At 36.5% G+C, this 27500-nt stretch overlaps 2 protein-coding genes across 2 annotated transcripts in view; one reads left to right on the top strand and one right to left on the bottom strand.

Annotated features, from left to right (window-relative positions):
* The window catches only part of ctss1 (cathepsin S, ortholog 1), a 14326-nt gene extending 803 nt beyond the window's left edge, over positions 1 to 13523 (top strand). Inside the window, exons 3-9 of the mRNA XM_067424850.1 lie at positions 2615 to 2754; positions 5291 to 5413; positions 5943 to 6098; positions 6589 to 6813; positions 6999 to 7164; positions 12542 to 12647; positions 12833 to 13523. Of these exons, the coding sequence (XP_067280951.1) occupies positions 2632 to 2754; positions 5291 to 5413; positions 5943 to 6098; positions 6589 to 6813; positions 6999 to 7164; positions 12542 to 12647; positions 12833 to 12947 (1014 nt within the window). The 5' untranslated portion in view covers positions 2615 to 2631 and the 3' untranslated portion in view covers positions 12948 to 13523. The remainder of the gene's footprint in view (positions 1 to 2614; positions 2755 to 5290; positions 5414 to 5942; positions 6099 to 6588; positions 6814 to 6998; positions 7165 to 12541; positions 12648 to 12832) is intronic.
* Positions 13524 to 13553: 30 nt separating this feature from the next.
* The window catches only part of gpd1c (glycerol-3-phosphate dehydrogenase 1c), a 15301-nt gene continuing 1354 nt past the window's right edge, over positions 13554 to 27500 (bottom strand). The window contains exons 2-8 of the mRNA XM_067424849.1: positions 26610 to 26787; positions 24905 to 25045; positions 24418 to 24556; positions 24138 to 24250; positions 23735 to 23968; positions 13852 to 13958; positions 13554 to 13773 (exon numbers count right to left, since the gene is read on the bottom strand). Of these exons, the coding sequence (XP_067280950.1) occupies positions 13677 to 13773; positions 13852 to 13958; positions 23735 to 23968; positions 24138 to 24250; positions 24418 to 24556; positions 24905 to 25045; positions 26610 to 26787 (1009 nt within the window). The 3' untranslated portion in view covers positions 13554 to 13676. The remainder of the gene's footprint in view (positions 13774 to 13851; positions 13959 to 23734; positions 23969 to 24137; positions 24251 to 24417; positions 24557 to 24904; positions 25046 to 26609; positions 26788 to 27500) is intronic.

The following is a 27500-nucleotide window of genomic DNA, read 5'->3' as shown; positions in this document are numbered from 1 at the left end:
TAACATTACTTACATTACAAATCATAAACACCTCCACAGCTGACAGGAAACATTCTCAAGGTTATGAGCGAAAGTTTCCGTATAGAACGTTCAGTCAATGTTATCTGGTCTTTAATAATGTTCTCAAAACATCAGCTTAACATATTATTTATAAAACGTTCATGGAACATTTTAGTTCAAACTAAAGTTTTGAAATGATTCTACTTCTAGAATTCTTAACGTTTGAAGAATGACACAATGTAACGTTCCCTTAACGTTTGAAGAATGACACAATGTAACGTTCTCTTAACATTTGAAGAATGATACAATGTAACGTTCTCTTAACATTTGAAGAATGATACAATGTAACGTTCTCTTAACGTTTGAAGAATGATACAATGTAACGTTCTCTTAACGTTTGAAGAATGATACAATGTAACGTTCTCTTAACGTTTGAAGAATGATACAATGTAACGTTCTCTTAACGTTTGAAGAATGACACAATGTAACGTTCCCTTAACGTTTGAAGAATGATACAATGTAACGTTCTCTTAACGTTTGAAGAATGACACAATGTAACGTTCCCTTAACGTTTGAAGAATGATACAATGTAACGTTCCCTTAACGTTTGAAGAATGACACAATGTAACGTTCTCTTAACGTTTGAAGAATGACACAATGTAACGTTCCCTTAACGTTTGAAGAATGACACAATGTAACGTTCTCTTAACGTTTGAAGAATGACAAAATGTAACGTTCTCTTAACGTTTGAAGAATGACACAATGTAACGTTCCCTTAACGTTTGAAGAATGATACAATGTAACGTTCCCTTAACGTTTGAAGAATGACACAATGTAACGTTCTCTTAACGTTTGAAGAATGATACAATGTAACGTTCCCTTAACGTTTGAAGAATGACACAATGTAACGTTCCCTTAACGTTTGAAGAATGACACAATGTAACGTTCTCTTAACGTTTGAAGAATGACACAATGTAACGTTCCCTTAACGTTTGAAGAATGATACAATGTAACGTTCTCTTAACGTTTGAAGAATGACACAATGTAACGTTCCCTTAACGTTTGAAGAATGACACAATGTAACGTTCCCTTAACGTTTGAAGAATGACACAATGTAACGTTCTCTTAACGTTTGAAGAATGACACAATGTAACGTTCCCTTAACGTTTGAAGAATGACACAATGTAACGTTCCCTTAACGTTTGAAGAATGATACAATGTAACGTTCCCTTAACGTTTGAAGAATGATACAATGTAACGTTCCCTTAACGTTTGAAGAATGATACAATGTAACGTTCTCTTAACGTTTGAAGAATGATAAATGACAAAAAAAATGTATTTGTTATCATAATTAATTGAGATATTTTCCAGCTATTTTAATATTATATAAAATATAAACAGGCTTAACATTATGACCGGTGAAGTGAGTAACACTGATGATCTCTTGATCACGGCTCCTGTTAGTGGGTGGGATATATTAGGCAGCAAGTGAACATTTAGTCCTCAGAGTTGATGTGTGTGAAGCAGGAGAAATGGGCAAGCGTAAGGATTTGAGCGAGTTTGGCCGGATTGTGACGGCTAGACGACTGGGTCAGAGCATCTCCAAAACTGCAGCTCTTGTGGGCTGTTCCCGGTCTGCAGTGGTCAGTATCTATCAAAAGTGCTCCAAGGAAGGACCAGTGGAGAACCGGCCACAGGGTCATGGGCGGCCAAGGCTCATTGATGACCGTGGGGAGCGAAGGCTGGCCCGTGGGGTCCGATCAAACAGACGAGCTACTGGAGCTCAAACTGCAGCAGAATTAGATTTGGCTGTACAGTCGTTCTGGAGTAAACAGTGATGTTATCAGCTTATTTTAATTTATCATAGAGAGACAATGTTGGCAGATCAGGATTATAGTTTGGAGAATTAAACGAAACCTTATTAAAACCAGAACTCCATCAGGGCATGATGGAGAAAAATAAACCTTTGGAGAAACCAGACTCAGTTCTATTAACACACCGTGGAGGATTATTATTCTGGACACCTTACAGCTCAGAAATCATATTAGAGCAGAATATTCGAGAGTTCTGGGTATCACGCAACCGACGGGTTTATTGAGGATGGAAGTGAACCCGATCAGTGTGCTATATCATAATATAATACTATGTGATATAGTCTAAATACCATGGTATGAGTATGCATATGGCTATTATTGATTTTATGTAATTATTAATTGCGTAGCAGATGTTAAAAGTGACAAATAAAGAACAGAAGCGTTTATGACGCAGGGCGGCGGTCCCACAAGACGCAGGTTTACTGTCAGAAGACACGAGACCAGCTCAGCTCAGTCTGACACACTCAAACCTGTTCTGCATATTAACAACAGATCAGTGTTCGCAACGCAGGGTCGTGGGCTCGATTCCCAGAGACTGCATGAGCTGATGAAATATATATCCTCACTTTGGATGAGAATGAATTTTGGTTCTGCCAAATGCATGAAGTAAACGTGTGTGTGTGTGTGTGTGTGTGTGTGTGTGTGTGTGTGTGTGTGTGTGTGTGTGTGTGTGTGTGTGTGTGTGTGTGTGTGTGTGTGTGTGTGTGTGTGTGTGTGTGTGTGTGTGTGTGTGTGTGAAGTGTGTGTGTTTGCAGTTATGCTGGTCTTCAGGTTTGTTCTGGTGCTTCTGTGTGCGACTCTGGTCTGTTCTGAGATCAGACGTCTGACGGATCAGTGGAGGGCCTGGAAATCTCAACACAACAAAAACTACAGAAGCACAGTGAGTACGCACACACACACACACACACACACACACACACACACACACACACACACACACACACACACACACACACTCACTCTCTCTCTCTCATTCACACACACAGACTCTCTGTGTGACCCACTGAACTCAGATCAGCAGAAGTGTGTGTATGTGGCTCCTGATCTCTTTACTGACACTCATCAATCCTATCATGTAAATCCACACACACACACACACACACACACACACACACACACAGACACAGCAGGACTGAGCCGAACACAGACACAATCAGCTCGAGTGAGCCGTAAAATGATTAAATAATGGCAGGCGTGCCGGCCTGTGATTGGCCGGCTGTAATCTGAGGACTGTAGCGGTCATGTGATGTGTCCAGGTCACACTATAGAGACAGCAAGAGAGCATCTGATTGGCCTTCGGTCTTCATGTGCCGTTAATCTGAGCTCTGTTATATATTTACAGCGCATCCGCAGAGCATTCACAACGCTTCACTTTTTACACATTTTCTTACGCTACAGCTTTATTCCAAAAGGGATCAAATTCAATATTTCCCTCAGAATTATACAACACAATGACAAAGTGAAATAAGTTTGTTTGAAATTGTTGCAAATTTATTAAAAATAAGCGCTAAAATCATAAGTATTACGCTCCAGTATTGCTCCAGTTTCCTCTGATCATCCTTCAGATGTTTCTACAGCTTGACTGAGTCCACCTGTGGTCAGATCAGCTGATCGGCCATGATTAGGAAAGGCACACACCTGTCTATATATGAAGGTCACACAGTTAACAGTGACTGTCCGAGCACAAACCCAGCCATGAAGGGATTGTCTGTAGACTCAGAGACAGGATTATATTTAGGCACAGATCTGGGGAAGGTCCCGATGAGCTCAGGGTCCTCCGGCATCCAGACATGGAGGAAGTTTGGGATCACCAGAGCCCCTTCACACTGCACGTCGGACCCGCAATATTCCCGGAGCATTGCCGGATCGCCTTCTGTGTGAAAGCACCACGTCCCGGGATTGATTACCGAACTGAACCCGGGTCGGGGACCTAATAACATTGCGGGATTCGATCCGGGACGAGCGCTGTGTGAACAAAAGCCGAAACTAATGCCGCAGCGTGTGCGTAGTTATCGTGCGACTCCTAGAGCTTGTTTCTTCAACAACACAACCCTGCAGTGCCAGAAGAGCTCGTCGGTGTTTTAAACGCAGAGAGTGTTCGGATACAAAAGAAACTAAAATTAAACAAGCAGAAATGAGCGCAAACTGGACACAAGTCGAGACCACGGAGCTCCTTACTGTCCGCGCTGAAGCGGAGATCGCTCGCCGTTATACGTCACATCAGGATGTCACGTGTCAACTCGACCCGGGACCGTTACGGGTTGTGTGTGAAAGCGCACATATTACGGTATTACGCTGGCAGTGAGAATGGACCAAATCTAGCGGCCCGGGAACAAATGCCGGGTCACATTATCCGTGTGTTTGCCGGAATCGCAGTGGGAAAGGGGCTCAGGACTCTTCCAAGATCTGCCATCCGGCCAAACTGAGCTCGAGGCTTTAATCTTTATAAATATACCAGATGAAGTTTTTCCAGATGAAGTTAGTGTGATGTTTTCAACGTGCATTGAATGTTGACATCAGTAATCTGGGGCCGTCTGCGATCTTTGACTGGAAAGGGGTTAAGCACATATATAATTTACAGCCAATACAGGTGACCAAGAACCCGATGGTCAGTCTGATAGGGCTCCAGCGTGTCTCTGTGGAGAGAGGAGAAGCTTCCAGAAGAACAGTCATCTCTGCAGCTCTCCACCAATCAGGCCTGAGTGGGAGCGACAGACGCCACGCCTCAGGAAAAGGCTGTCTGGAGTTCCCAAAAGGCTCCTGAAGGACTCTCAGACCATGAGTAACACAATTCTCTGGACTGATGAAACGCAGATTGAACTCTTTGGCCTGAATGAAGGAAACCAGGCAACGCTCATCACCTGGCCGATCCCATACCTACAGTAAACCATGGTGGTGGCAGCATAATGCTGTGGGGGTGTTTTTCAGTGGAAGGAACTGGGAGACTAGTCAGGATTGAGGGAAAGATGAATCGTTGAAGAACACCTGCTCCAGAGCGCTCTGGACCTCAGACTGGGGTGAAGGTTCATCTTCCAACAGGACAGCGACCCTAAACACACATCCAAGCTAACACAGGAGCGGCCACGGGACGACTCTGGGAAAGCCCTTCAGTGGCCCAGCCTGAGCTCACGCTTGAACCTGATTGAACATCTCTTATGGATTTTATTTTTTCTACATTGGCAAAGATTTCAAACAAACTTCCTTTATGTTGTCATTATGGGGTAGTGTTTGTAGAACTTTGACAAAAATAATGAATATAATCCATTCTGGAATAAGGCTTTAACATAAAGCGCTGTGAATACTTTCCGGATGCACTGTATTTGTTTTTTACTTCATATTAAACCAGAGTGGATGAGGTGTGGTTTTGTGTGTGTACGCATCAGTCATGTGTGTGTGTGTGTGTGTGTGTGTTGTAGAGAGAGGAGCGCCACAGGAGGGCCGTCTGGGAGCAGAATCTTCTGGAGATCCTTAAACACAACGAGGAGACGGCCGTCGGTCTGCACACATTCACTCTGGGACTGAACCAGCTCAGCGACATGGTGCTTCACACACACACACACACACACACACACACACACACACACACACACACACACACACAGCCCCTAAACCTACCTATCACAGAAAACATTATGCATTTTTACGTTTTCAAAAAAACATAATTTAGTATGTTTATAAATCCATTTACATTCTGGGGTAATTCGGTCAATGTTATATAAACAAGTACACACACACACACACACACACACACACACACACACACACACACACACACACACACACACACACACACACACACACACACACACACACACACACACACACACACACACACACACACACCATTTAGTATGTTTATAAATCCATTTACATTCTGGGGACATTTGGTCAATGTAATATAAACAAGTACACACACACACACACACACATCATTTAGTATGTTTATAAATCCATTTACATTCTGAGGACATTTGGTCAATGTAATATAAACAAGTACACACACACTCGCGCCTCTTAACTGTGTGTGTGTGTGTGTGTGTGTGTGTGTGTGTGTGTGTGTGTGTTCAGACTGCAGATGAAGTCAATCCTCTGATGGGCTGTTTATTGGAGGAAGATTTTCCCGATGTCAACATGACGTTCAGCCCTCCGTCACATGATCAGCTGTCCATCCCACACACAGTCAACTGGACGGAGCGCGGGATGGTCAGTCCCGTCCAGAACCAGGTGTGTGTGTGTGACATATGAGGACACAGATGTGTATAATGCCATGGGTATGGAACAGGTATTACAGGAGAGGGTGAAATATGAGGACATTACCCATGGCCCCACTTTACAAAAGGCTTATAAATCACACAGGAGGAGGTGTGTGTGTGTGTGTGTGTGTGTGTGTGTGTGTGTGTGTGTGTGTGTGTGTGTGTGTGTGTATGTGTGTGTGTGTGTGTGTGTGTGTGTGTGTGTGTGTGTGTGTGTGTGTGTGTGTGTGTGTGTGTGTGTGTGTGTGTGTGTGTGTGCGTGCGTGCGTGCGTGCGTTCATTTGTGTGTGTGTGTGTTGTGTGTGTGCGTGCGTGAGTGCGTGCATGCGTGCGTGTGTGTGTGTGTGTGTGTGTGTGCGTGCGTGTGTTCATTTGTGTGTGTATGTGTTGTGTATGTGTGTGTGTGCGTGCATGCGTGCGTGTGTGTGTGTGCGTGTGTGTGTGTGTGTGTGTGTGTGCAGGGCCCGTGCGGCTCCTGCTGGGCCTTCAGTGCTGTCGGGGCTCTGGAGGGCCAGATGAAGCGGAGCACCGGCGCTCTCGTCCCGCTGAGCCCACAGAACCTGCTGGACTGCAGTGTGAGTTTGGGGAACCGCGGCTGCAAAGGCGGATATCTGAGCCGAGCCTTCCTCTACATCATCCAGAACAACGGCATCGACTCCAACAGCTTCTACCCCTACGAACACAAGGTACTCGAGTGTGTGTGTGTGTGTGTGTGTGTGTGTGTGTGTGTATCCCTGAACACACACCTGAGTGAGCGAGAGTGTGTGTGTGTTTATCCCTGAACACACACATAAACTCTTTTGTGCGTGGGTGTGTGTGTGTGTGTGTGTGAGCTGAAGCCTGATCTGAGGATCTGTTCTCGTGTTCTCAGGAGGGTGTGTGTCGATATTCTGTGACGGGAAGAGCCGGACAGTGCTCGGGTTTCAGGATTCTCCCGCGTCACGACGAGGCGGCGCTGCAGAACGCCATCGCTAACATCGGCCCCGTGTCCGTCGGGATCAACGCCAGACTCGCTTCATTCCACAGATACAGAGGAGGTACACTCACACACACACACACACACACACACACACACACACACACACACACACACACACACACACACACACACACACACACACACACACACACACACACACACACACACACACACACACACACACACACACACACACAGGTGGGGCAGGACTTTGGGTGGGGGCCCCTGGGCTTGAGTCACTCTCGGGCTCTACCTTCTATCCACAAGTTTCCTACGCCCCATGAACCCTTGCGTCAAAAGTGGGCGCGTCTTCCGGTTCGAAATAAACAAGCGGGACGACATTGACATTTAAAAATTGACAGTTATTCAAGCCATCCAAACGTGCTAACTATGTGGGAACACAACCTCAACGAACTTAAAAATGGTGAAACAACAGTACCTTTACCCTCCGCTGTAGTTGGTTGGGAAGATGACGTTAAAAAGTGGCCTCGTATCACGTACGGTAGTATTTTTAGCTATTTTCTTGATTCAGTAGCCTGTGATGGTAAGGCAATGAACAATTTGAAAAGCTCAGAGGCGTATCAGTATCTGCATAGTGATAAAGTCGGTCGGGTGTTATTTAAGGATGTTGGAAACAACCTAGTTTACCTAAAAGCGGACGTTGAGCCGAGCCAGAGCCTTCACGTATCCCATCATAAGGCTTGGGTGCTCGCATCGGTGACAGGTGAAGTACAGACAGCGGGTTGTTCATGTATTGCAGGGCCAGGACGCTCTTGTAGTCATGCAGCAGCACTTTTGTGGAAGGTCGGTAAAGTAAGGACAATTAAGTGCACTGTGTTTGTTTATTGTATTGCGATATTATTAATTAACTAGTAAATGTACTAAATTGTTTAGTGTGTGTCATTCATTCATGTTCTGCATATGTTGCTTCACAGTAACTTTCACTTAACCCTTGTGGCACAATCTGGTGAAAAAAGTACAAATTTAAAATTTGAAGCCTTGCCGACAACAATGAAAGCCTATTAACAAAGATTCTGAAATTAGGAAAATTGGTAATAGGGATGAAGTAGTAAAATTCCCATAAACATACACACCAGTGGCAAAATGTATGAGATATATATATACACACACACACACACACACACATATATATATATAGACAAAAATCCATATGGTCGCACAAAGGTTACAGTCTATAGTCTAAGATTGAATTTTATCATCCAACAATTTCATTTAGGTTGAGAATGCAGTCAGGCAGGGTAAGACAGGTGTGGCATGCACTGATGTGCAAAGGAAGTGGAATTCTGGTGTGAAAAAAAACGTAGGGATGAGGAAGGTGAAGGACATTAATTTTAACCATCATAGACCATACCAAATATATTCAGGCCCATCAGGAAGTTCTGCACAAGGATCAACCAACTTTTTAAGAACCACAGAGAGTTCATAACTCACAGCAATTCATCAGTGATGGCCCCACTGTTTCAGCTCCAGACAAATGGTCTTCTTCAATTAAGTTACAGAGCAGATGTAGACAGCACCAAGGCAGGGCCCAGCAAACATGATCCAGCCCACAGTAATACACTCTGTCATACTGAACACAGCACGACACTAACCTGTCTAAAGTGCACAAAGTTTTATGAGGCTTACATCAAAGTGTCCCCTGCACAAGCGGAAACTGTACCATCGTTGGCAGGAACACTCTGACTTAGTTTTTGGCTTATGTTCAAAACACTCACGTTTACCCCACTGAATTAGTTTAATCCGATTATTTGTACCCCCGCGAACAGCACATGTTGTCCCTGAGCTCTGCAACGACATCTCTCTTTAATGTTTGCGACTTTACAAATTAAAACAATGATCCAAATTATTACACAAAAACGTAGCCTCGTCACTAACTAGCACACAAAATACCATTGGCATACTACTTCCGCTGCCTCACCGGAAGTTGTACCCACGTTCTTTTTTACAGTAGCGCCCCCCCGGAAAAAGGTGGATACATTAGCTATATATTAGAGCAACACAATTCTGGATATACTGAGAAAATAGAGATCACGATTCTGAACAAACAAATAAACAAATAACAATGTATGTTAATTGCTGAAGTCTACAAAAAAATGTTTTATTAAAAAAAATCTTGGGTTTGAATGAATGATTCAATTCCTCAATCAAATACAGGTTCATAGAGGAATCACCAACTTTGAACGAATCTCCTGAATGAACGATTCAATGACAAATGTTTTTTAAGAGTAATTTGTGGCCATCTGGTGGCGTAACAATATAACCGATCCAATCGTTATTAGAAGTGCAGAGCTAATTTCAAAAGGGGACTGGAACAGTATACAGTGTTACATGTACAACAATAATTGACCGGATTCTCCGCTTGCACATCGGGTTGTGGTGTCATGGCATGGGTGTAAAAAAATCTTTAAAGCGGCGGTGAAATGCTGTTTCCTGCATACTGAGCTTTCCACTGTTAAAGACTTGGATTCCCATCCTAAACATAGACAAAGTTTCAAAAACTAATGTTGGACGTTTGATGGAGTATTTCTGTGTTAAAAATACTCCTTCCGGTTTCTCACAAGTTTCGGAGAGTTTTTTTCGAGTATGGGTCGGCTTGATGTTAATAGAGCGGAAGGTCCTTGTATGGGCCGTACGGCTCTTCTCCCGGTAGGGTGTGTGTGCGTGACTAGAGCGAGAGAGGAAACGCACGCCCATACACACTCTCAGCTGCAGATCCAGTCGTCCGTGAACACTTCTGTCGCGCCGCGCTCGACTTTATTCCTATGGGTGACGTCGAGCGACTTCAACGCTTCTGCACAGCATTCTGGGAAGGCAGCGCTGCATTTGAACCGATTTGAACGCAGAAATGATGGGAAGCTTCACAACATCGCTTCAGTCGCGTCTCAAAGTGGATCTCCACGGTCACTGCTGTCAGGACTTCACCAAATCATACCAAAGAAGTGTGTTTCTGACGGAGCGGTCCCAGCGATAAAGGTTCGGTCCTGCTTTGGAAGCAGCCGGTGAGTTAAACTGCTTCAGATGTCTGTGCTGTCGGCTATCGTCGCGTGAGGAAACATCAGTAAACGACACGATCGCGTGCTTCGTCATTCAAATGCGCTAACGGACTCCATTGCTGTTCTCTGTATAACGTTACACTAGTCTGACGTGCAAAACCGTTCTGCTTGCTCCTGCTAAGGTTTAGTCTCATACAATAGTCCATAAACCGAATCATGTCCTCATACACTGCGAGTAAACACACACAAATGTTGACAGGCCACTAAATACAGTCCATACCACAGAGACGGACGTCCTGCTGCTGCTGCTTCTCCTGTTCAGTTTATTTCAGCCTCCGGATCTGATTCTGGATCATTATCTGTATTAGCTGAGATAGCGATGGGCTTCTCCACGCTTGAGGACGTCACCGCTTTGTGTGCGCTCGTCATTCTTTAGCTCCGCCCACATGATACGCCTCGTCATTCTTTAGCTCCACCCACTCGATACGCCTCGTCATTCTTTAGCTCCGCCCACTCGATACGCCTCGTCATTCTTTAGCTCCGCCCACTCGATACGCCTCGTCATTCTTTAGCTCCACCCACTCGATACGGCTCGTCATTCTTTAGCTCCACCCACACGATACGCCTCGTCATTATTTAGCTCCACCCACTCGATACGCCTCGTCATTCTTTAGCTCCGCCCACACGATACGCTTCGTCATTCTTTAGCTCCGCCCACTCGATACGCCTCGTCATTCTTTGGCTCCGCCCACACGATACGCCTCGTCATTCTTTAGCTCCGCCCACACGATACGCCTCGTCATTCTTTAGCTCCGCCCACACAATACGCCTCATCATTCTTTAGCTCCGCCCACACGATACGCCTCGTCATTCTTTAGCTCCGCCCACACAATACGCCTCTTCATTCTTTAGCTCCGCCCACACGATACGCCTCGTCATTCTTTAGCTCCGCCCACTCGATACGCCTCGTCATTCTTTAGCTCCACCCACACGATACGCCTCGTCATTCTTTAGCTCCACCCACTCGATACGCCTCGTCATTCTTTAGCTCCGCCCACACGATACGCCTCGTCATTCTTTAGCTCCACCCACTCGATACGCCTCGTCATTCTTTAGCTCCGCCCACACGATACGCCTCGTCATTCTTTAGCTCCGCCCACTCGATACGCCTCGTCATTCTTTAGCTCCACCCACTCGATACGCCTCGTCATTCTTTAGCTCCGCCCACTCGATACGCCTCGTCATTCTTTAGCTCCGCCCACACGATACGCCTCGTCATTCTTTAGCTCCGCCCACATGATACGCCTCGTCATTCTTTAGCTCCGCCCACTCGATACGCTTCGTCATTCTTTAGCTCCGCCCACTCGATACGCCTCGTCATTCTTTGGCTCCGCCCACACGATACGCCTCGTCATTCTTTAGCTCCGCCCACACGATACGCCTCGTCATTCTTTAGCTCCGCCCACACAATACGCCTCATCATTCTTTAGCTCCGCCCACACGATACGCCTCGTCATTCTTTAGCTCCGCCCACTCGATACGCCTCGTCATTCTTTAGCTCCACCCACACGATACGCCTCGTCATTCTTTAGCTCCACCCACACGATACGCCTCGTCATTCTTTAGCTCCGCCCACACGATACGCCTCGTCATTCTTTAGCTCCGCCCACTCGATACGCCTCCAGGCGCTCGGTTTTTTCCGGAAAGACTCGGTACAGCCCATATTTCTTTTATAAATATAATAAAACTAAAGACTTTTCGGAGATATGAAGGATGCAGTACTACTCTATAGGTACTCAAGATTGACATGAGATTGACTGAACCTGAGTGTTTCACCGCCCCTTTAATTTTCTTTTAAGTGCGCCTCTCTGATGCCGTTTGTCCGCCTTTACATCACTGTCTAATGCAGACAGGTTTTTTCAACGGCAGTAAACGAGGCACTACGTAACTAAATTACCAATAACCAACCAGGAAACCTCAAGATGACTGACATTTAATTTAGCTAATTAAATTAGCCTACATTTTTCATAGCAGGGCAGGGCCAGGTAACAATACCAGACCAGTCAACAAACTTTAGATTAAAATTAGCCTAAATGACTGACACATTATTGACGGGGCCCCCTACTGAGCCCAGTCAAGCCCAATGGTAAGTCCGGCCTTGCACACAGGTGTGTGTGTTCAGGGATATGTGTATTAGAGTTGCTGTGCGTGTAAACCTCACTCAAGAGACGCTCTAGTGACTGACTCTAGAGGTGCAGCCTTTAGTCTCCTTATTAGAGTGTCCGACTCTAATGTCGCGGACCCGGGTTCGAGTCCCGGTTACATACACACACACACACTCTCTCTAGTGTGCGTGTCCAGGGATATACACACACACACACTCACACACACTCTCTCTCTCACTGATGTGTGTGTGTTCAGGGATATACAGTGACCCTCACTGCGCCTCTGGATTGGTCAATCATGCGGTTCTCGTGGTCGGTTACGGGTCAGAAAACGGACAGGATTACTGGCTGGTGAAGAACAGGTCAGAAGAACACTTCATATCATTCTCTGGCATAAATACTGCAATTATTACACACATTTGTATAAATATAATATATAATGTAGAGTCCGAGCTGTATGACCTCAGTGGCGTAATTATGACACCATTACTGATTATCTGAGGGAAATGTGTGTGTGTGTGTGTGTGTGTGTGTGTGTGTGTGGCAGCTGGGGCACGGCGTGGGGTGAGAAGGGCTTCATCCGCATGGTTCGGAATAAGAACATGTGTGGAATATCCAGCTTCGCCATTTTCCCCACCGTCTCGCAGCAGCCTCTGGACTGAGGATATTGATCAGTTATCATCATATCTGCTCATGATAGATCACGTCACACTTACCAGCTCTCATGGGTCAGCAATCTTACAGATCATATTTGATAGAAAACACATTTGCTTTACTTTTATAACTATTTTATACTTTCATGTTTTGAAGTGTGTTCTGCAATAATAATAATAATCCTGTGTGTGTGTGTGTGTGAGAGAGAGAGAGACAGAGTGTGTGTGTGTGTGTGTCAGAGGGTTTATGAGTGAAATGAGACTGTGTGTGAGAGAGAGTGTGTGTGTGTGTGTGTGTGAGTGAACGTTTGCTATTGATGTTATTGGCAATAAAGCAGGTGAATTTATAATGAGGGGGAGGAGCATCTCATGCTACAGAGCATCTGATTGGACAAAAACATCACTGATGTCATCACAGGATAGTGTTTACCTTGGAGAGTTTATGATGATGTAATTGTGTGTGTATGATGATGTAATTGTGTGTGTATGATGATGTAATTGTGTGTGTATGATGATGTAATTGTGTGTTTATGATGAATAATTAGAGCTGAGCGTTTGATTAAAGTGATTTTATTGATCATTCAACAGTTTTCATGTCATCATATCAATCTATGAGACGAGTGTGAAACCGTATGTGCGTTTAACAGCGTTAGAGTCCTGAGAGAACACACACACACACACTGATGACCCTAACTCCTCCTCGATCACAGAGTGTGTGTGTGATTATATGCGGTCGGGTCACATGTGCTCCGGGTGATTCTGGAGGCAGCTAATGAACTCCTTCACCTGCCGGCCCTCGAAGCAGATCTGATACACAGACACGAACAGAGGAAACCTACACACACATACACACACGTTAGACACACACACACACACACACACACAGCTGAGGGCGTGATGATGTCACACTCACTTGTCCGTCATATTCCTCTTTTGAAGGATCTTGTAAACTTCTGCAGACGTCTGAGGACCCTGAAGCTTCTGGCCATTCAGCATCTCAGCTTCCAGCTCCACTATCGACTGTACACACACACACACACACACACACACACACACATACACACGCACACACATACACACAGACACATTAGGTTTTTGTGAATTCTGACTTTTTATCTCACAACTTTACATTTTAATCTAATTTTTATAATTTTTCTTGGAATTCTGACTTTTAACCTCAAAACTTTTCATTTTTATCTAATAATTTGTACATTTTTTCTCAGAATTTGGACTTTTTATCATAACTTTACATTTTTATCTAATAACTTGTACATTTTTTCTCAGAATTTGGACCTTTTATCTCACAACTACCTAATTTTAATAATTTTTCTCAGAATTCTGACTCTTAACCTCATAACTTTAAGTTTTTATCTATTAATTTTTTAATTTTTCTCAGAATTTGGACTTTTTATCATAACTTTACATTTTTATCTAATAATTTTTACATTTTTTCTCAGAATTTGGACCTTTTATCTCACAACTACCTAATAATTTTTATAATTTTTCTCAGAATTCTGACTTTTAACCTCATAACTTTAAATTTTTATCTGATAATTTTATTTTTTTCTCAGAATTCTGACTTTTTACCTCATAACTTCCTAATAATTTTTATAATTTTTCTCAGAATTTGGACTTTTTATTATAACTTTACATTTTTATCTAATAATTTTTTTAAACATTTCTCAGAATTCTGACTTTTTATCTCACAACTTTACGTTTTAATCTAATAATTTGTACTTTTTTCTCAGAATTCTGACTTTTTACCTCATAACTTCCTAATAATTTTTATAATTTTTCTCAGAATTTGGACTTTTTATCATAACTTTAAATTTGTATCTAATAATTTTTACTTTTTTCTCAGAATTCTGACTTTTTAATCTCATAACTTCATTTTAATCTAATAATTTTTACTTTTTTGTCATAATTTTTACTTTTTATCTCACAACTTTACATTTTAATCTAATAATTTTTACTTTTTTCTCATAATTCTGACTTTTTATCTCACAACTTTACATTTTAATCTAATAATTTTTACTTTTTTGTCATAATTTTTACTTTTTATCTCACAACTTTACATTTTAATCTAATAATTTTTACTTTTTTCTCATAATTCGGACTTTTTACCTCACAACTTTACATTTTAATCTAATAATTTTTACTTTTTTCTCATAATTCTGACTTTTTACCTCAGAAATTTACATTTTAATTTAATATTTTTTACCTTTTTCTCATAATTCTGACTTTTTATCTCACAACTTTACATTTTAATCTAATAAATTTTACTTTTTTCTCATGATTCTGACTTTTTATCTCACAACTTTACATTTTAATCTAATAATTTTTACTTTTTTCTCATAATTCTGACTTTTTATCTCACAACTTTACATTTTAACTGAATAATTTTTACTTTTTTCTCAGAATTCTAACTTTTATCATAACTACATTTTTGTTTAATAATTTTAATTATTTTTCTCCGAATTCTGACTCTTAACCTCATAACTTTACGTTTTTATCTATTAATTTTTTTATTTTTTCTCAGAATTTGGACTTTTTATCATAACTTTACATTTTTATCTAATAATTTTTACATTTTTTCTCAGAATTTGGACCTTTTATCTCACAACTACCTAATAATTTTTATAATTTTTCTCAGAATTCTGACTCTTAACCTCATAACTTTAAGTTTTTATCTAATAATTTTTTTAAACATTTCTCAGAATTCTGACTTTTTATCTCACAACTTTACGTTTTAATCTAATAATTTGTACTTTTTTCTCAGAATTTGGACTTTTTACCTTATAACTTCCTAATAATGTTTATAATTTTTCTCAGAATTTGGACTTTTTATCATAACTTTAAATTTTTATCTAATAATTTTTACTTTTTTCTCAGAATTCTGACTTTTTAATCTCATAACTTCATTTTAATCTAATAATTTTTACTTTTTTGTTATAATTTTTACTTTTTATCTCACAGCTTTACATTTTAATCTAATAATTTTTACTTTTTTCTCACAATTCTGACTTTTTATCTCACAACTTTACATTTTAATCTAATAATTTTTACTTTTTTCTCATAATTCTGACTTTTTAATCTCATAACTTCATTTTAATCTAATTTTTTTTATTTTTTCTCATAATTCTGACTTTTTATCTCACAAGTTTACATTTTAATCTAATAATTTTTACTTTTTCTCATAATTCTGACTTTTTATCTCACAACTTTACATTTTAATCTAATAATTTTTACTTTTTTCTCATAATTCTCTCTTTTTTCTCACAACTTTACATTTTAATCTAATCATTTTTACTTTTTTCTCATAATTTTTACTTTTTATCTCACAACTTTACATTTTAACTTAATAATTTTTACTTTTTTCTCAGAATTCTAACTTTTATCATAACTACATTTTTGTTTAATAATTTTAATAATTTTTCTCAGAATTCTGACTCTTAACCTCATAACTTTACGTTTTTATCTATTAATTTTTTTATTTTTTCTCAGAATTTGGACTTTTTATCATAACTTTACATTTTTATCTAATAATTTTTACATTTTTTCTCAGAATTTGGACCTTTTATCTCACAACTACCTAATAATTTTTATAATTTTTCTCAGAATTCTGACTTTTAACCTCATAACTTTACATTTTTATCTGATAATTTTTATTTTTTCTCAGAATTCTGACTTTTTACCTCATAACTTCCTAATAATTTTTATAATTTTTCTCAGAATTTGGACTTTTTATTATAACTTTACATTTTTATCTAATAATTTTTTTAAACATTTCTCAGAATTCTGACTTTTTATCTCACAACTTTACGTTTTAATCTAATAATTTGTACTTTTTTCTCAGAATTCTGACTTTTTACCTCATAACTTCCTAATAATTTTTATAATTTTTCTCAGAATTTGGACTTTTTACCATAACTTTAAATTTGTATCTAATAATTTTTACTTTTTTCTCATAATTCTGACTTTTTAATCTCATAACTTCATTTTAATCTAATAATTTTTACTTTTTTCTCATAATTCTGTCTTTTTACCTCACAACTTTACATTTTAATCTAATAATTTTTACTTTTTTCTCATAATTCTGTCTTTTTATCTCACAACTTTACATTTTAATCTAATAATTTTTACTTTTTTCTCATAATTCGGACTTTTTACCTCACAACTTTACATTTTAATCTAATAATTTTTACTTTTTTCTCATAATTCGGACTTTTTACCTCACAACTTTACATTTTAATCTAATAATTTTTACTTTTTTCTCATAATTCGGACTTTTTACCTCACAACTTTACATTTTAATCTAATAATTTTTACTTTTTTCTCATAATTCTGACTTTTTATCTCACAACTTTACATTTTAATCTAATAATTTTTACTTTTTTCTCATAATTCGGACTTTTTACCACACAACTTTACATTTTAATCTAATAATTTTTACTTTTTTCTCATAATTCAGACTTTTTACCTCACAACTTTACATTTTAATCTAATAATTTTTACTTTTTTCTCATAATTCTGACTTTTTATCTCACAACTTTACATTTTAATCTAATAATTTTTACTTTTTTCTCATAATTCGGACTTTTTACCTCACAACTTTACATTTTGATCTAATAATTTTTACTTTTTTCTCATAATTCTGACTTTTTACCTCAGAAATTTACATTTTAATCTAATAAATTTAACTTTTTTCTCATAATTCTGACTTTTTACCTCACAACTTTACATTTTAATCTAATAATTTTTACTTTTTTCTCATAATTCTGACTTTTTACCTCACAACTTTACATTTTAATCCAATAATTTTTACTTTTTTTCTCATAATTCTGACTTTTTACCTCACAACTTTACATTTTATTCTAATAAATTTTACTTTTTTCTCATAATTCTGACTTTTTATCTCACAACTTTACATTTTAATCTAATAATTTTTACTTTTTTCTCATAATTCTGACTTTTTATCTCACAACTTTACATTTTAATCTAATAATTTTTACTTTTTCTCATAATTCTGACTTTTTACCTCACAACTTTACATTTTAATCTAATAATTTTTACTTTTTTCTCATAATTCTGACTTTTTATCTCACAACTTTACATTTTAATCTAATAAATTTTACTTTTTTCTCATAATTCTGACTTTTTATCTCACAACTTTACATTTTAACTTAATTTTACTTTTTTCTCAGAATTCTAACTTTTATCATAACTACATTTTTGTTTAATTATTTTAATTATTTTTCTCCGAATTCTGACTCTTTTTATCATAACTACATTTTTATCTAATAATTTTTTTAAACATTTCTCAGAATTCTGACTTTTTATCTCACAACTTTACGTTTTAATCTAATAATTTGTACTTTTTTCTCAGAATTTGGACTTTTTACCTCATAACTTCCTAATAATGTTTATAATTTTTCTCAGAATTTGGACTTTTTATCATAACTTTAAATTTTTATCTAATAATTTTTACTTTTTTCTCAGAATTCTGACTTTTTAATCTCATAACTTCATTTTAATCTAATAATTTTTACTTTTTTGTTATAATTTTTACTTTTTATCTCACAGCTTTACATTTTAATCTAATAATTTTTACTTTTTTCTCACAATTCTGACTTTTTATCTCACAACTTTACATTTTAATCTAATAATTTTTACTTTTTTCTCATAATTCTGACTTTTTAATCTCATAACTTCATTTTAATCTAATTTTTTTTATTTTTTCTCATAATTCTGACTTTTTATCTCACAAGTTTACATTTTAATCTAATAATTTTTACTTTTTTCTCATAATTCTGACTTTTTATCTCACAACTTTACATTTTAATCTAATAATTTTTACTTTTTTCTCATAATTCTCTCTTTTTTCTCACAACTTTACATTTTAATCTAATCATTTTTACTTTTTTCTCATAATTTTTACTTTTTATCTCACAACTTTACATTTTAACTTAATAATTTTTACTTTTTTCTCAGAATTCTAACTTTATCATAACTATATTTTTGTTTAATAATTTTAATAATTTTTCTCAGAATTCTGACTCTTAACCTCATAACTTTACGTTTTTATCTATTAATTTTTTTTATTTTTTCTCAGAATTTGGACCTTTTATCTCACAACTACCTAATAATTTTTATAATTTTTCTCAGAATTCTGACTTTTAACCTCATAACTTTACATTTTTATCTGATAATTTTTATTTTTTCTCAGAATTCTGACTTTTTACCTCATAACTTCCTAATAATTTTTAGAATTTTTCTCAGAATTTGGACTTTTTATTATAACTTTACATTTTTATCTAATAATTTTTTTAAACATTTCTCAGAATTCTGACTTTTTATCTCACAACTTTACGTTTTAATCTAATAATTTGTACTTTTTTCTCAGAATTCTGACTTTTTACCTCATAACTTCCTAATAATTTTTATAATTTTTCTCAGAATTTGGACTTTTTACCATAACTTTAAATTTGTATCTAATAATTTTTACTTTTTTCTCAGAATTCTGACTTTTTAATCTCATAACTTCATTTTAATCTAATAATTTTTACTTTTTTCTCATAATTCTGTCTTTTTACCTCACAACTTTACATTTTAATCTAATAATTTTTACTTTTTTCTCATAATTCTGACTTTTTATCTCACAACTTTACATTTTAATCTAATAATTTTTACTTTTTTGTCATAATTTTTACTTTTTATCTCACAACTTTACATTTTAATCTAATAATTTTTTACTTTTTTCTCATAATTCTGACTTTTTATCTCACAACTTTACATTTTAATTAATAATTTTTACTTTTTTCTCATAATTCTGACTTTTTACCTCAGAAATTTACATTTTAATCTAATAAATTTAACTTTTTTCTCATAATTCTGACTTTTTACCTCACAACTTTACATTTTAATCTAATAATTTTTACTTTTTTCTCATAATTCGGACTTTTTACCTCACAACTTTACATTTTAATCTAATAATTTTTACTTTTTTCTCATAATTCGGACTTTTTACCTCACAACTTTACATTTTAATCTAATAATTTTTACTTTTTTCTCATAATTCTGACTTTTTATCTCACAACTTTACATTTTAATCTAATAATTTTTACTTTTTTCTCATAATTCGGACTTTTTACCTCACAACTTTACATTTTAATCTAATAATTTTTACTTTTTTCTCATAATTCGGACTTTTTACCTCACAACTTTACATTTTAATCTAATAATTTTTACTTTTTTCTCATAATTCTGACTTTTTATCTCACAACTTTACATTTTAATCCAATAATTTTTACTTTTTTCTCATAATTCTGACTTTTTATCTCACAACTTTACATTTTAATCTAATAAATTTTACTTTTTTCTCATAATTCTGACTTTTTATCTCACAACTTTACATTTTAACTTAATTTTACTTTTTTCTCAGAATTCTAACTTTTATCATAACTACATTTTTGTTTAATAATTTTAATTATTTTTCTCCGAATTCTGACTCTTAACCTCATAACTTTACGTTTTTATCTATTAATTTTTTTTTTTTTTCTCAGAATTTGGACTTTTTATCATAACTTTACATTTTTATCTAATAATTTTTACATTTTTTCTCAGAATTTGGACCTTTTATCTCACAACTACCTAATAATTTTTATAATTTTTCTCAGAATTCTGACTCTTAACCTCATAACTTTAAGTTTTTATCTATTAATTTTTTTATTTTTTCTCAGAATTTGGACTTTTTATCATAACTACATTTTTATCTAATAATTTTTTTAAACATTTCTCAGAATTCTGACTTTTTATCTCACAACTTTACGTTTTAATCTAATAATTTGTACTTTTTTCTCAGAATTTGGACTTTTTACCTCATAACTTCCTAATAATGTTTATAATTTTTCTCAGAATTTGGACTTTTTATCATAACTTTAAATTTTTATCTAATAATTTTTACTTTTTTCTCAGAATTCTGACTTTTTAATCTCATAACTTCATTTTAATCTAATAATTTTTACTTTTTTGTTATAATTTTTACTTTTTATCTCACAGCTTTACATTTTAATCTAATAATTTTTACTTTTTTCTCACAATTCTGACTTTTTATCTCACAACTTTACATTTTAATCTAATAATTTTTACTTTTTTCTCATAATTCTGACTTTTTAATCTCATAACTTCATTTTAATCTAATTTTTTTTATTTTTTCTCATAATTCTGACTTTTTAATCTCATAACTTCATTTTAATCTAATTTTTTTTATTTTTTCTCATAATTCTGACTTTTTATCTCACAAGTTTACATTTTAATCTAATAATTTTTACTTTTTTCTCATAATTCTGACTTTTTATCTCACAACTTTACATTTTAATCTAATCATTTTTACTTTTTTCTCATAATTTTTACTTTTTATCTCACAACTTTACATTTTAACTTAATAATTTTTACTTTTTTCTCAGAATTCTAACTTTTATCATAACTATATTTTTGTTTAATAATTTTAATAATTTTTCTCAGAATTCTGACTCTTAACCTCATAACTTTACGTTTTTATCTATTAATTTTTTTATTTTTTCTCAGAATTTGGACCTTTTATCTCACAACTACCTAATAATTTTTATAATTTTTCTCAGAATTTTGACTTTTAACCTCATAACTTTACATTTTTATCTGATAATTTTTATTTTTTCTCAGAATTCTGACTTTTTACCTCATAACTTCCTAATAATTTTTAGAATTTTTCTCAGAATTTGGACTTTTTATTATAACTTTACATTTTTATCTAATAATTTTTTTAAACATTTCTCAGAATTCTGACTTTTTATCTCACAACTTTACGTTTTAATCTAATAATTTGTACTTTTTTCTCAGAATTCTGACTTTTTACCTCATAACTTCCTAATAATTTTTATAATTTTTCTCAGAATTTGGACTTTTTACCATAACTTTAAATTTGTATCTAATAATTTTTACTTTTTTCTCAGAATTCTGACTTTTTAATCTCATAACTTCATTTTAATCTAATAATTTTTACTTTTTTCTCATAATTCTGTCTTTTTACCTCACAACTTTACATTTTAATCTAATAATTTTTACTTTTTTCTCATAATTCTGACTTTTTATCTCACAACTTTACATTTTAATCTAATAATTTTTACTTTTTTGTCATAATTTTTACTTTTTATCTCACAACTTTACATTTTAATCTAATAATTTTTTACTTTTTTCTCATAATTCTGACTTTTTATCTCACAACTTTACATTTTAATCTAATAATTTTTACTTTTTTCTCATAATTCTGACTTTTTATCTCACAACTTTACATTTTAATCTAATAATTTTTACTTTTTTCTCATAATTCTGACTTTTTACCTCACAACTTTACATTTTGATCTAATAATTTTTACTTTTTTCTCATAATTCTGACTTTTTACCTCAGAAATTTACATTTTAATCTAATAAATTTAACTTTTTTCTCATAATTCTGACTTTTTACCTCACAACTTTACATTTTAATCTAATAATTTTTACTTTTTTCTCATAATTCTGATTTTTTACCTCACAACTTTACATTTTAATCCAATAATTTTTACTTTTTTTCTCATAATTCTGACTTTTTACCTCACAACTTTACATTTTATTCTAATAAATTTTACTTTTTTCTCATAATTCTGACTTTTTATCTCACAACTTTACATTTTAATCTAATAATTTTTACTTTTTTCTCATAATTCTGACTTTTTACCTCACAACTTTACATTTTAATCCAATAATTTTTACTTTTTTCAAATAATTCTGACTTTTTATCTCACAACTTTACATTTTAATCTAATAAATTTTACTTTTTTCTCATAATTCTGACTTTTTATCTCACAACTTTACATTTTAATCTAATAATTTTTACTTTTTTCTCATAATTCTGACTTTTTACCTCACAACTTTACATTTTAATCCAATAATTTTTACTTTTTTTCTCATAATTCTGACTTTTTACCTCACAACTTTACATTTTATTCTAATAAATTTTACTTTTTTCTCATAATTCTGACTTTTTACCTCACAACTTTACATTTTAATCTAATAATTTTTACTTTTTTCTCATAATTCTGACTTTTTACCTCACAACTTTACATTTTAATCCAATAATTTTTACTTTTTTCTCATAATTCTGACTTTTTACCTCACAACTTTACATTTTAATCTAATAAATTTTACTTTTTTCTCATAATTCTGACTTTTTATCTCACAACTTTACATTTTAACTTAATAATTTTTACTTTTTTCTCAGAATTCTGACTTTTATCATAACTACATTTTTGTTTAATAATTTTAATAATTTTTCTCAGAATTCTGACTCTTAACCTCATAACTTTAAGTTTTTATCTATTAATTTTTTCTCAGAATTTGGACCTTTTATCTCACAACTACCTAATAATTTTTATAATTTTTCTCAGAATTCTGACTTTTAACCTCATAACTTTACATTTGTATCTGATAATTTTTACTTTTTTCTCAGAATTTTGACTTTTTACCTCATAACTTTACATTTGTATCTGATAATTTTTACTTTTTTCTCAGAATTCTGACTTTTTACCTCATAACTTTCTAATAATTTTTATAATTTTTCTCAGAATTTGGACTTTTTATCATAACTTTACATTTTTATCTAATAATTTTTTTAAACATTTTTTCAGAATTCTGACTTTTTTTATCTCACAACTTTACATTTTAATCTAATAATTTTTCGTTTTTGAGCATCTGTAATGTGGTGTGTGCTGTGTGTGTGTGACCTTCTGCGTGCGTGCGAAGGCCTCGGCCACGCGGCGGTTGCGTCCACCGTAGCAGGTTGTGATGAGGTCGGCCACGCCGCAGCTCTCCAGGAAGGTTGCGGAGGAGACGGCGCTCTTGCAGAAGAGTTTGGAGAACGCCACCATCTCCATCAGCCCCAGACGGATAACGGCCGCTTTAGTGTTATCCCCGAAGCCCAGGCCATCACAGAAGCCTGCGCCCACCGCCACGATGTTCTGCACACACACACACACACGCACACACCACACACAAATGTAAAGTTATGAGATAAAAAAGTCTAAATTATAAGGAAAAAAGAATAAATTATTAGATACAAATGTAAATTTAGGGTAGGTTAAAAGTGTTTGTGTGTGTGTGTGTGTGTGTGTGTGTGTGTTCAGCCACCTTCAGAGCACCGCACAGCTCCACCGTGTCGCTCTCCTTCACCACAGTGATGCGGAAGTTTGGCGTTTGCAGAAGCTCTTTAAAGATCTTGCCGCTGGGCTCGTTAGTGGCTCCTGAAACACACACACACGCACAGAATCAAGAACACACTGCTACACATGAGGTCAAGCACTAAGCAGGACTGTCACTCACACACTCACTCACACACACACACAAACACACACTCACTCGGTCACTCTCACATACACAAACACAGAATCATGAACACACACACACGCACCGATGGTGGTCTCGCAGAACTTCTCCTCCGCCACTTCGCTGGCGATGTTTGCTCCCATCAGCACACTGACCTCGATCTCCAGCTTGGACCTGATGATGTCAGAGATCAGAGTCAGGCCGTTTGGACCCTCGTCGATGCCCTGAACACACACACACACACACACACACACAGATTTACATTTACATTTAATCATTTAGCAGACGCTTTTATCCAAAGCGACTTACAAAAAAGGATGAGATGGACTAGTGCAAAACACTATATAAATGTAAACATGCATCATTTAGAGGTGAGTTTTGTCTGAATGTGTGTGTGTGTGTGTATGATGAGTGTGTGTGTGTGTGTGTGTGTGTGTGTGTGTGTGTGTGTATGATGATTGTGCGGCCGTGTGTGTGTGTGTGTGTGTGCGTGTGTGTGTGTGTGTGTATGCGTGTGTGCGTGTGCGGCCGTGTGTGTGTGTGTGTGTGTGTGTGTCTGATTCCGGCCGTACTTTGATGAGGGAGATCCCGAGGGCTCCGGGTTTGACGTGAGGCTTCATCTGGTCGCAGATCTTCACAATAAACTGATGAGGAATAACGAAGATCAGGAAATCAGCTCCACTGGCGGCCTCTGTGACATCCGGAACGGCCACCTGCGGACACACAACACACACTCATCATACTACACAACACACACACATACAACACACACTCATCATACAACACAACACACACTCATCATACACACACATCACACACTCATCATACACACACAACACACACATCATACAACAACACACTCATCATACAACACAACACACACTCATCATACACACACACAACACACACTCATCATACACACACACAACACACACATCATACAACACAACACACACTCATCATACACACAAAACACACACTCATACACATACACACTCATCATACAATACACACACACGCTCACCATACACACACACAACACACACTCATCATACACATACACACATGCTCACCATACACACACACTCATCATACACACACACACACACAAATCATCCACCAACACTTCATACAACACACACTCATCATACACATACACACTCATCATACACACACACACTCATCATACAATACACACACACTCACCATACACACACACACTCATCATACACACACACACACACAAATCATCCACCAACACTTCATACAAAACACACTCATCATACAACACACACTCATCATACACACACACAACACATCACACTCATCATACACACACGCACACACACATCATACACACACACACACACATCATACACACACACACTCTGAAACTGAGTTTACATGCTGTCAGTAATGACCATGAGTTGAAGTTCACCCAAGAATAAAAATAGTGAGTGTAAGTGAGTGTGTGTGTTTGAGTGACTAGGTGTGTGTTTGTGTGTAAATGGTAAATGGACTGCATTTATATAGCACTTTTATCCAAAGCGCTTTACATATTGCCTCACATTCACCCATTCACACACCGACGGCGGTGTCAGCCATGTAAGGCGCCATCCAGCTCGTCGGGAGCAGCTGGGGTTAGGTGTCTTACTCATGGACACTTGGTCAGGTGGAACCGGGGATTGAACCACCAACCTTCTGGTTTGTAGACAACCTACATGAACCACTGAGCCACTGCCGCCCCGTGTGTGTGTGCATGCGTGTAGTGAGTGTGTGAGAGAGAGAGTGTGTGTGTGTGTGTGTTTTAATTGTGTTAATGTGTTTATAATATCAGCTAGTGTGTCCTAGTTTGAGGTTGTGTGTGAATCATTGCGGCGCTCCTTCATTCCTTCAGCTTTGCTCGAGGTCATCATTAATCTGGTTCACACACACACACACAAACAACACACACACACACTGAAGAACACACACACAAGCACACACACCCACACACACACTGCAGAAAAGAAGAACACACTGTTCTTCTGCGGTGTGTTTAATTCTGAGCTCATTCAGCGGTTCTTAGTCACATGTCATTATTAGTCAGTTTGAGAAACACACACCAACACACACAGCAGAGATGAGGAGTGTAAAGGTCATCAGTGTAATGTGTGTGTGTCCACTGATAACAGCTCAAGGTGATATATCGAGCACAGGTCAGGTCATAAATCACAGAGAGCCAAATTCATGAAGAGACACACACACACACTTACAAACTAACACACACACACTCACCACGTTTTTGGGCAGTTTGTGTCCGGGCAGGTACTTGACGTTCTCGTGCTCGGTGTTGATGATCTCGGTGAGTTTGCGTCCGTCGATCATCTCCTCATAAACCCACATCTTCACTATCGGCTCGAAGCGGTTCGAGCCTTTCACATTGTGCCCGACGATCTTCGCGATGGCAGAGCCCCTGAACAACACACACACACACACACACACACACACACACACACACACACACACACACACACACACACACACACACACACACACACACACACACACACACACACACACACACACACACACACACACACACACACACACACACACACACACACACACACACACACACACACACACACACACACACACACACACACACACACACACACACACACACAGGTTTGTTTCACTATATTAGTGAGGACATTACATAGACTTCCATTGATTTTATATCAGGTCAATTATATTTTCTATCCCCTAACCCAACCCCTATCCCTAAACCTCCTCATCACTGAAACATGTGCAGATCAACAGATTTAAATAAAAACATGTTTTGGCTGATTTATAAACCTTTTTAACTAGTGAGGACCAGTCCAATGTCCTCACTAGTGGGTCATTTTCATGTTTTACTATATAAGTGAGGACATTTGTGTCCTCACAAGTATTGCCAAACAAGGAACACACACACACACACACACACACACACACACACACACACACACCAATAACCAAGAGTTAACCCACAATACCAGCTGACAAAACCATGTTCTAAGAACGTTTTGTTAACATTACAATAAATCTTCAAACGTAAAGAGAACGTTACATTGTATCATTCTTCAAACGTTAAGGGAACGTTACATTGTATCATTCTTCAAACGTTAAGAGAACGTTACATTG

This window comes from Pseudorasbora parva, chromosome 19 (assembly GCF_024679245.1).
Source record: "Pseudorasbora parva isolate DD20220531a chromosome 19, ASM2467924v1, whole genome shotgun sequence".
Classification (NCBI taxonomy): Eukaryota; Metazoa; Chordata; class Actinopteri; order Cypriniformes; family Gobionidae; genus Pseudorasbora; species Pseudorasbora parva.
Note: the sequence above shows the minus strand (reverse complement) of the source record. Positions and strands in the feature narration are given on the sequence as shown.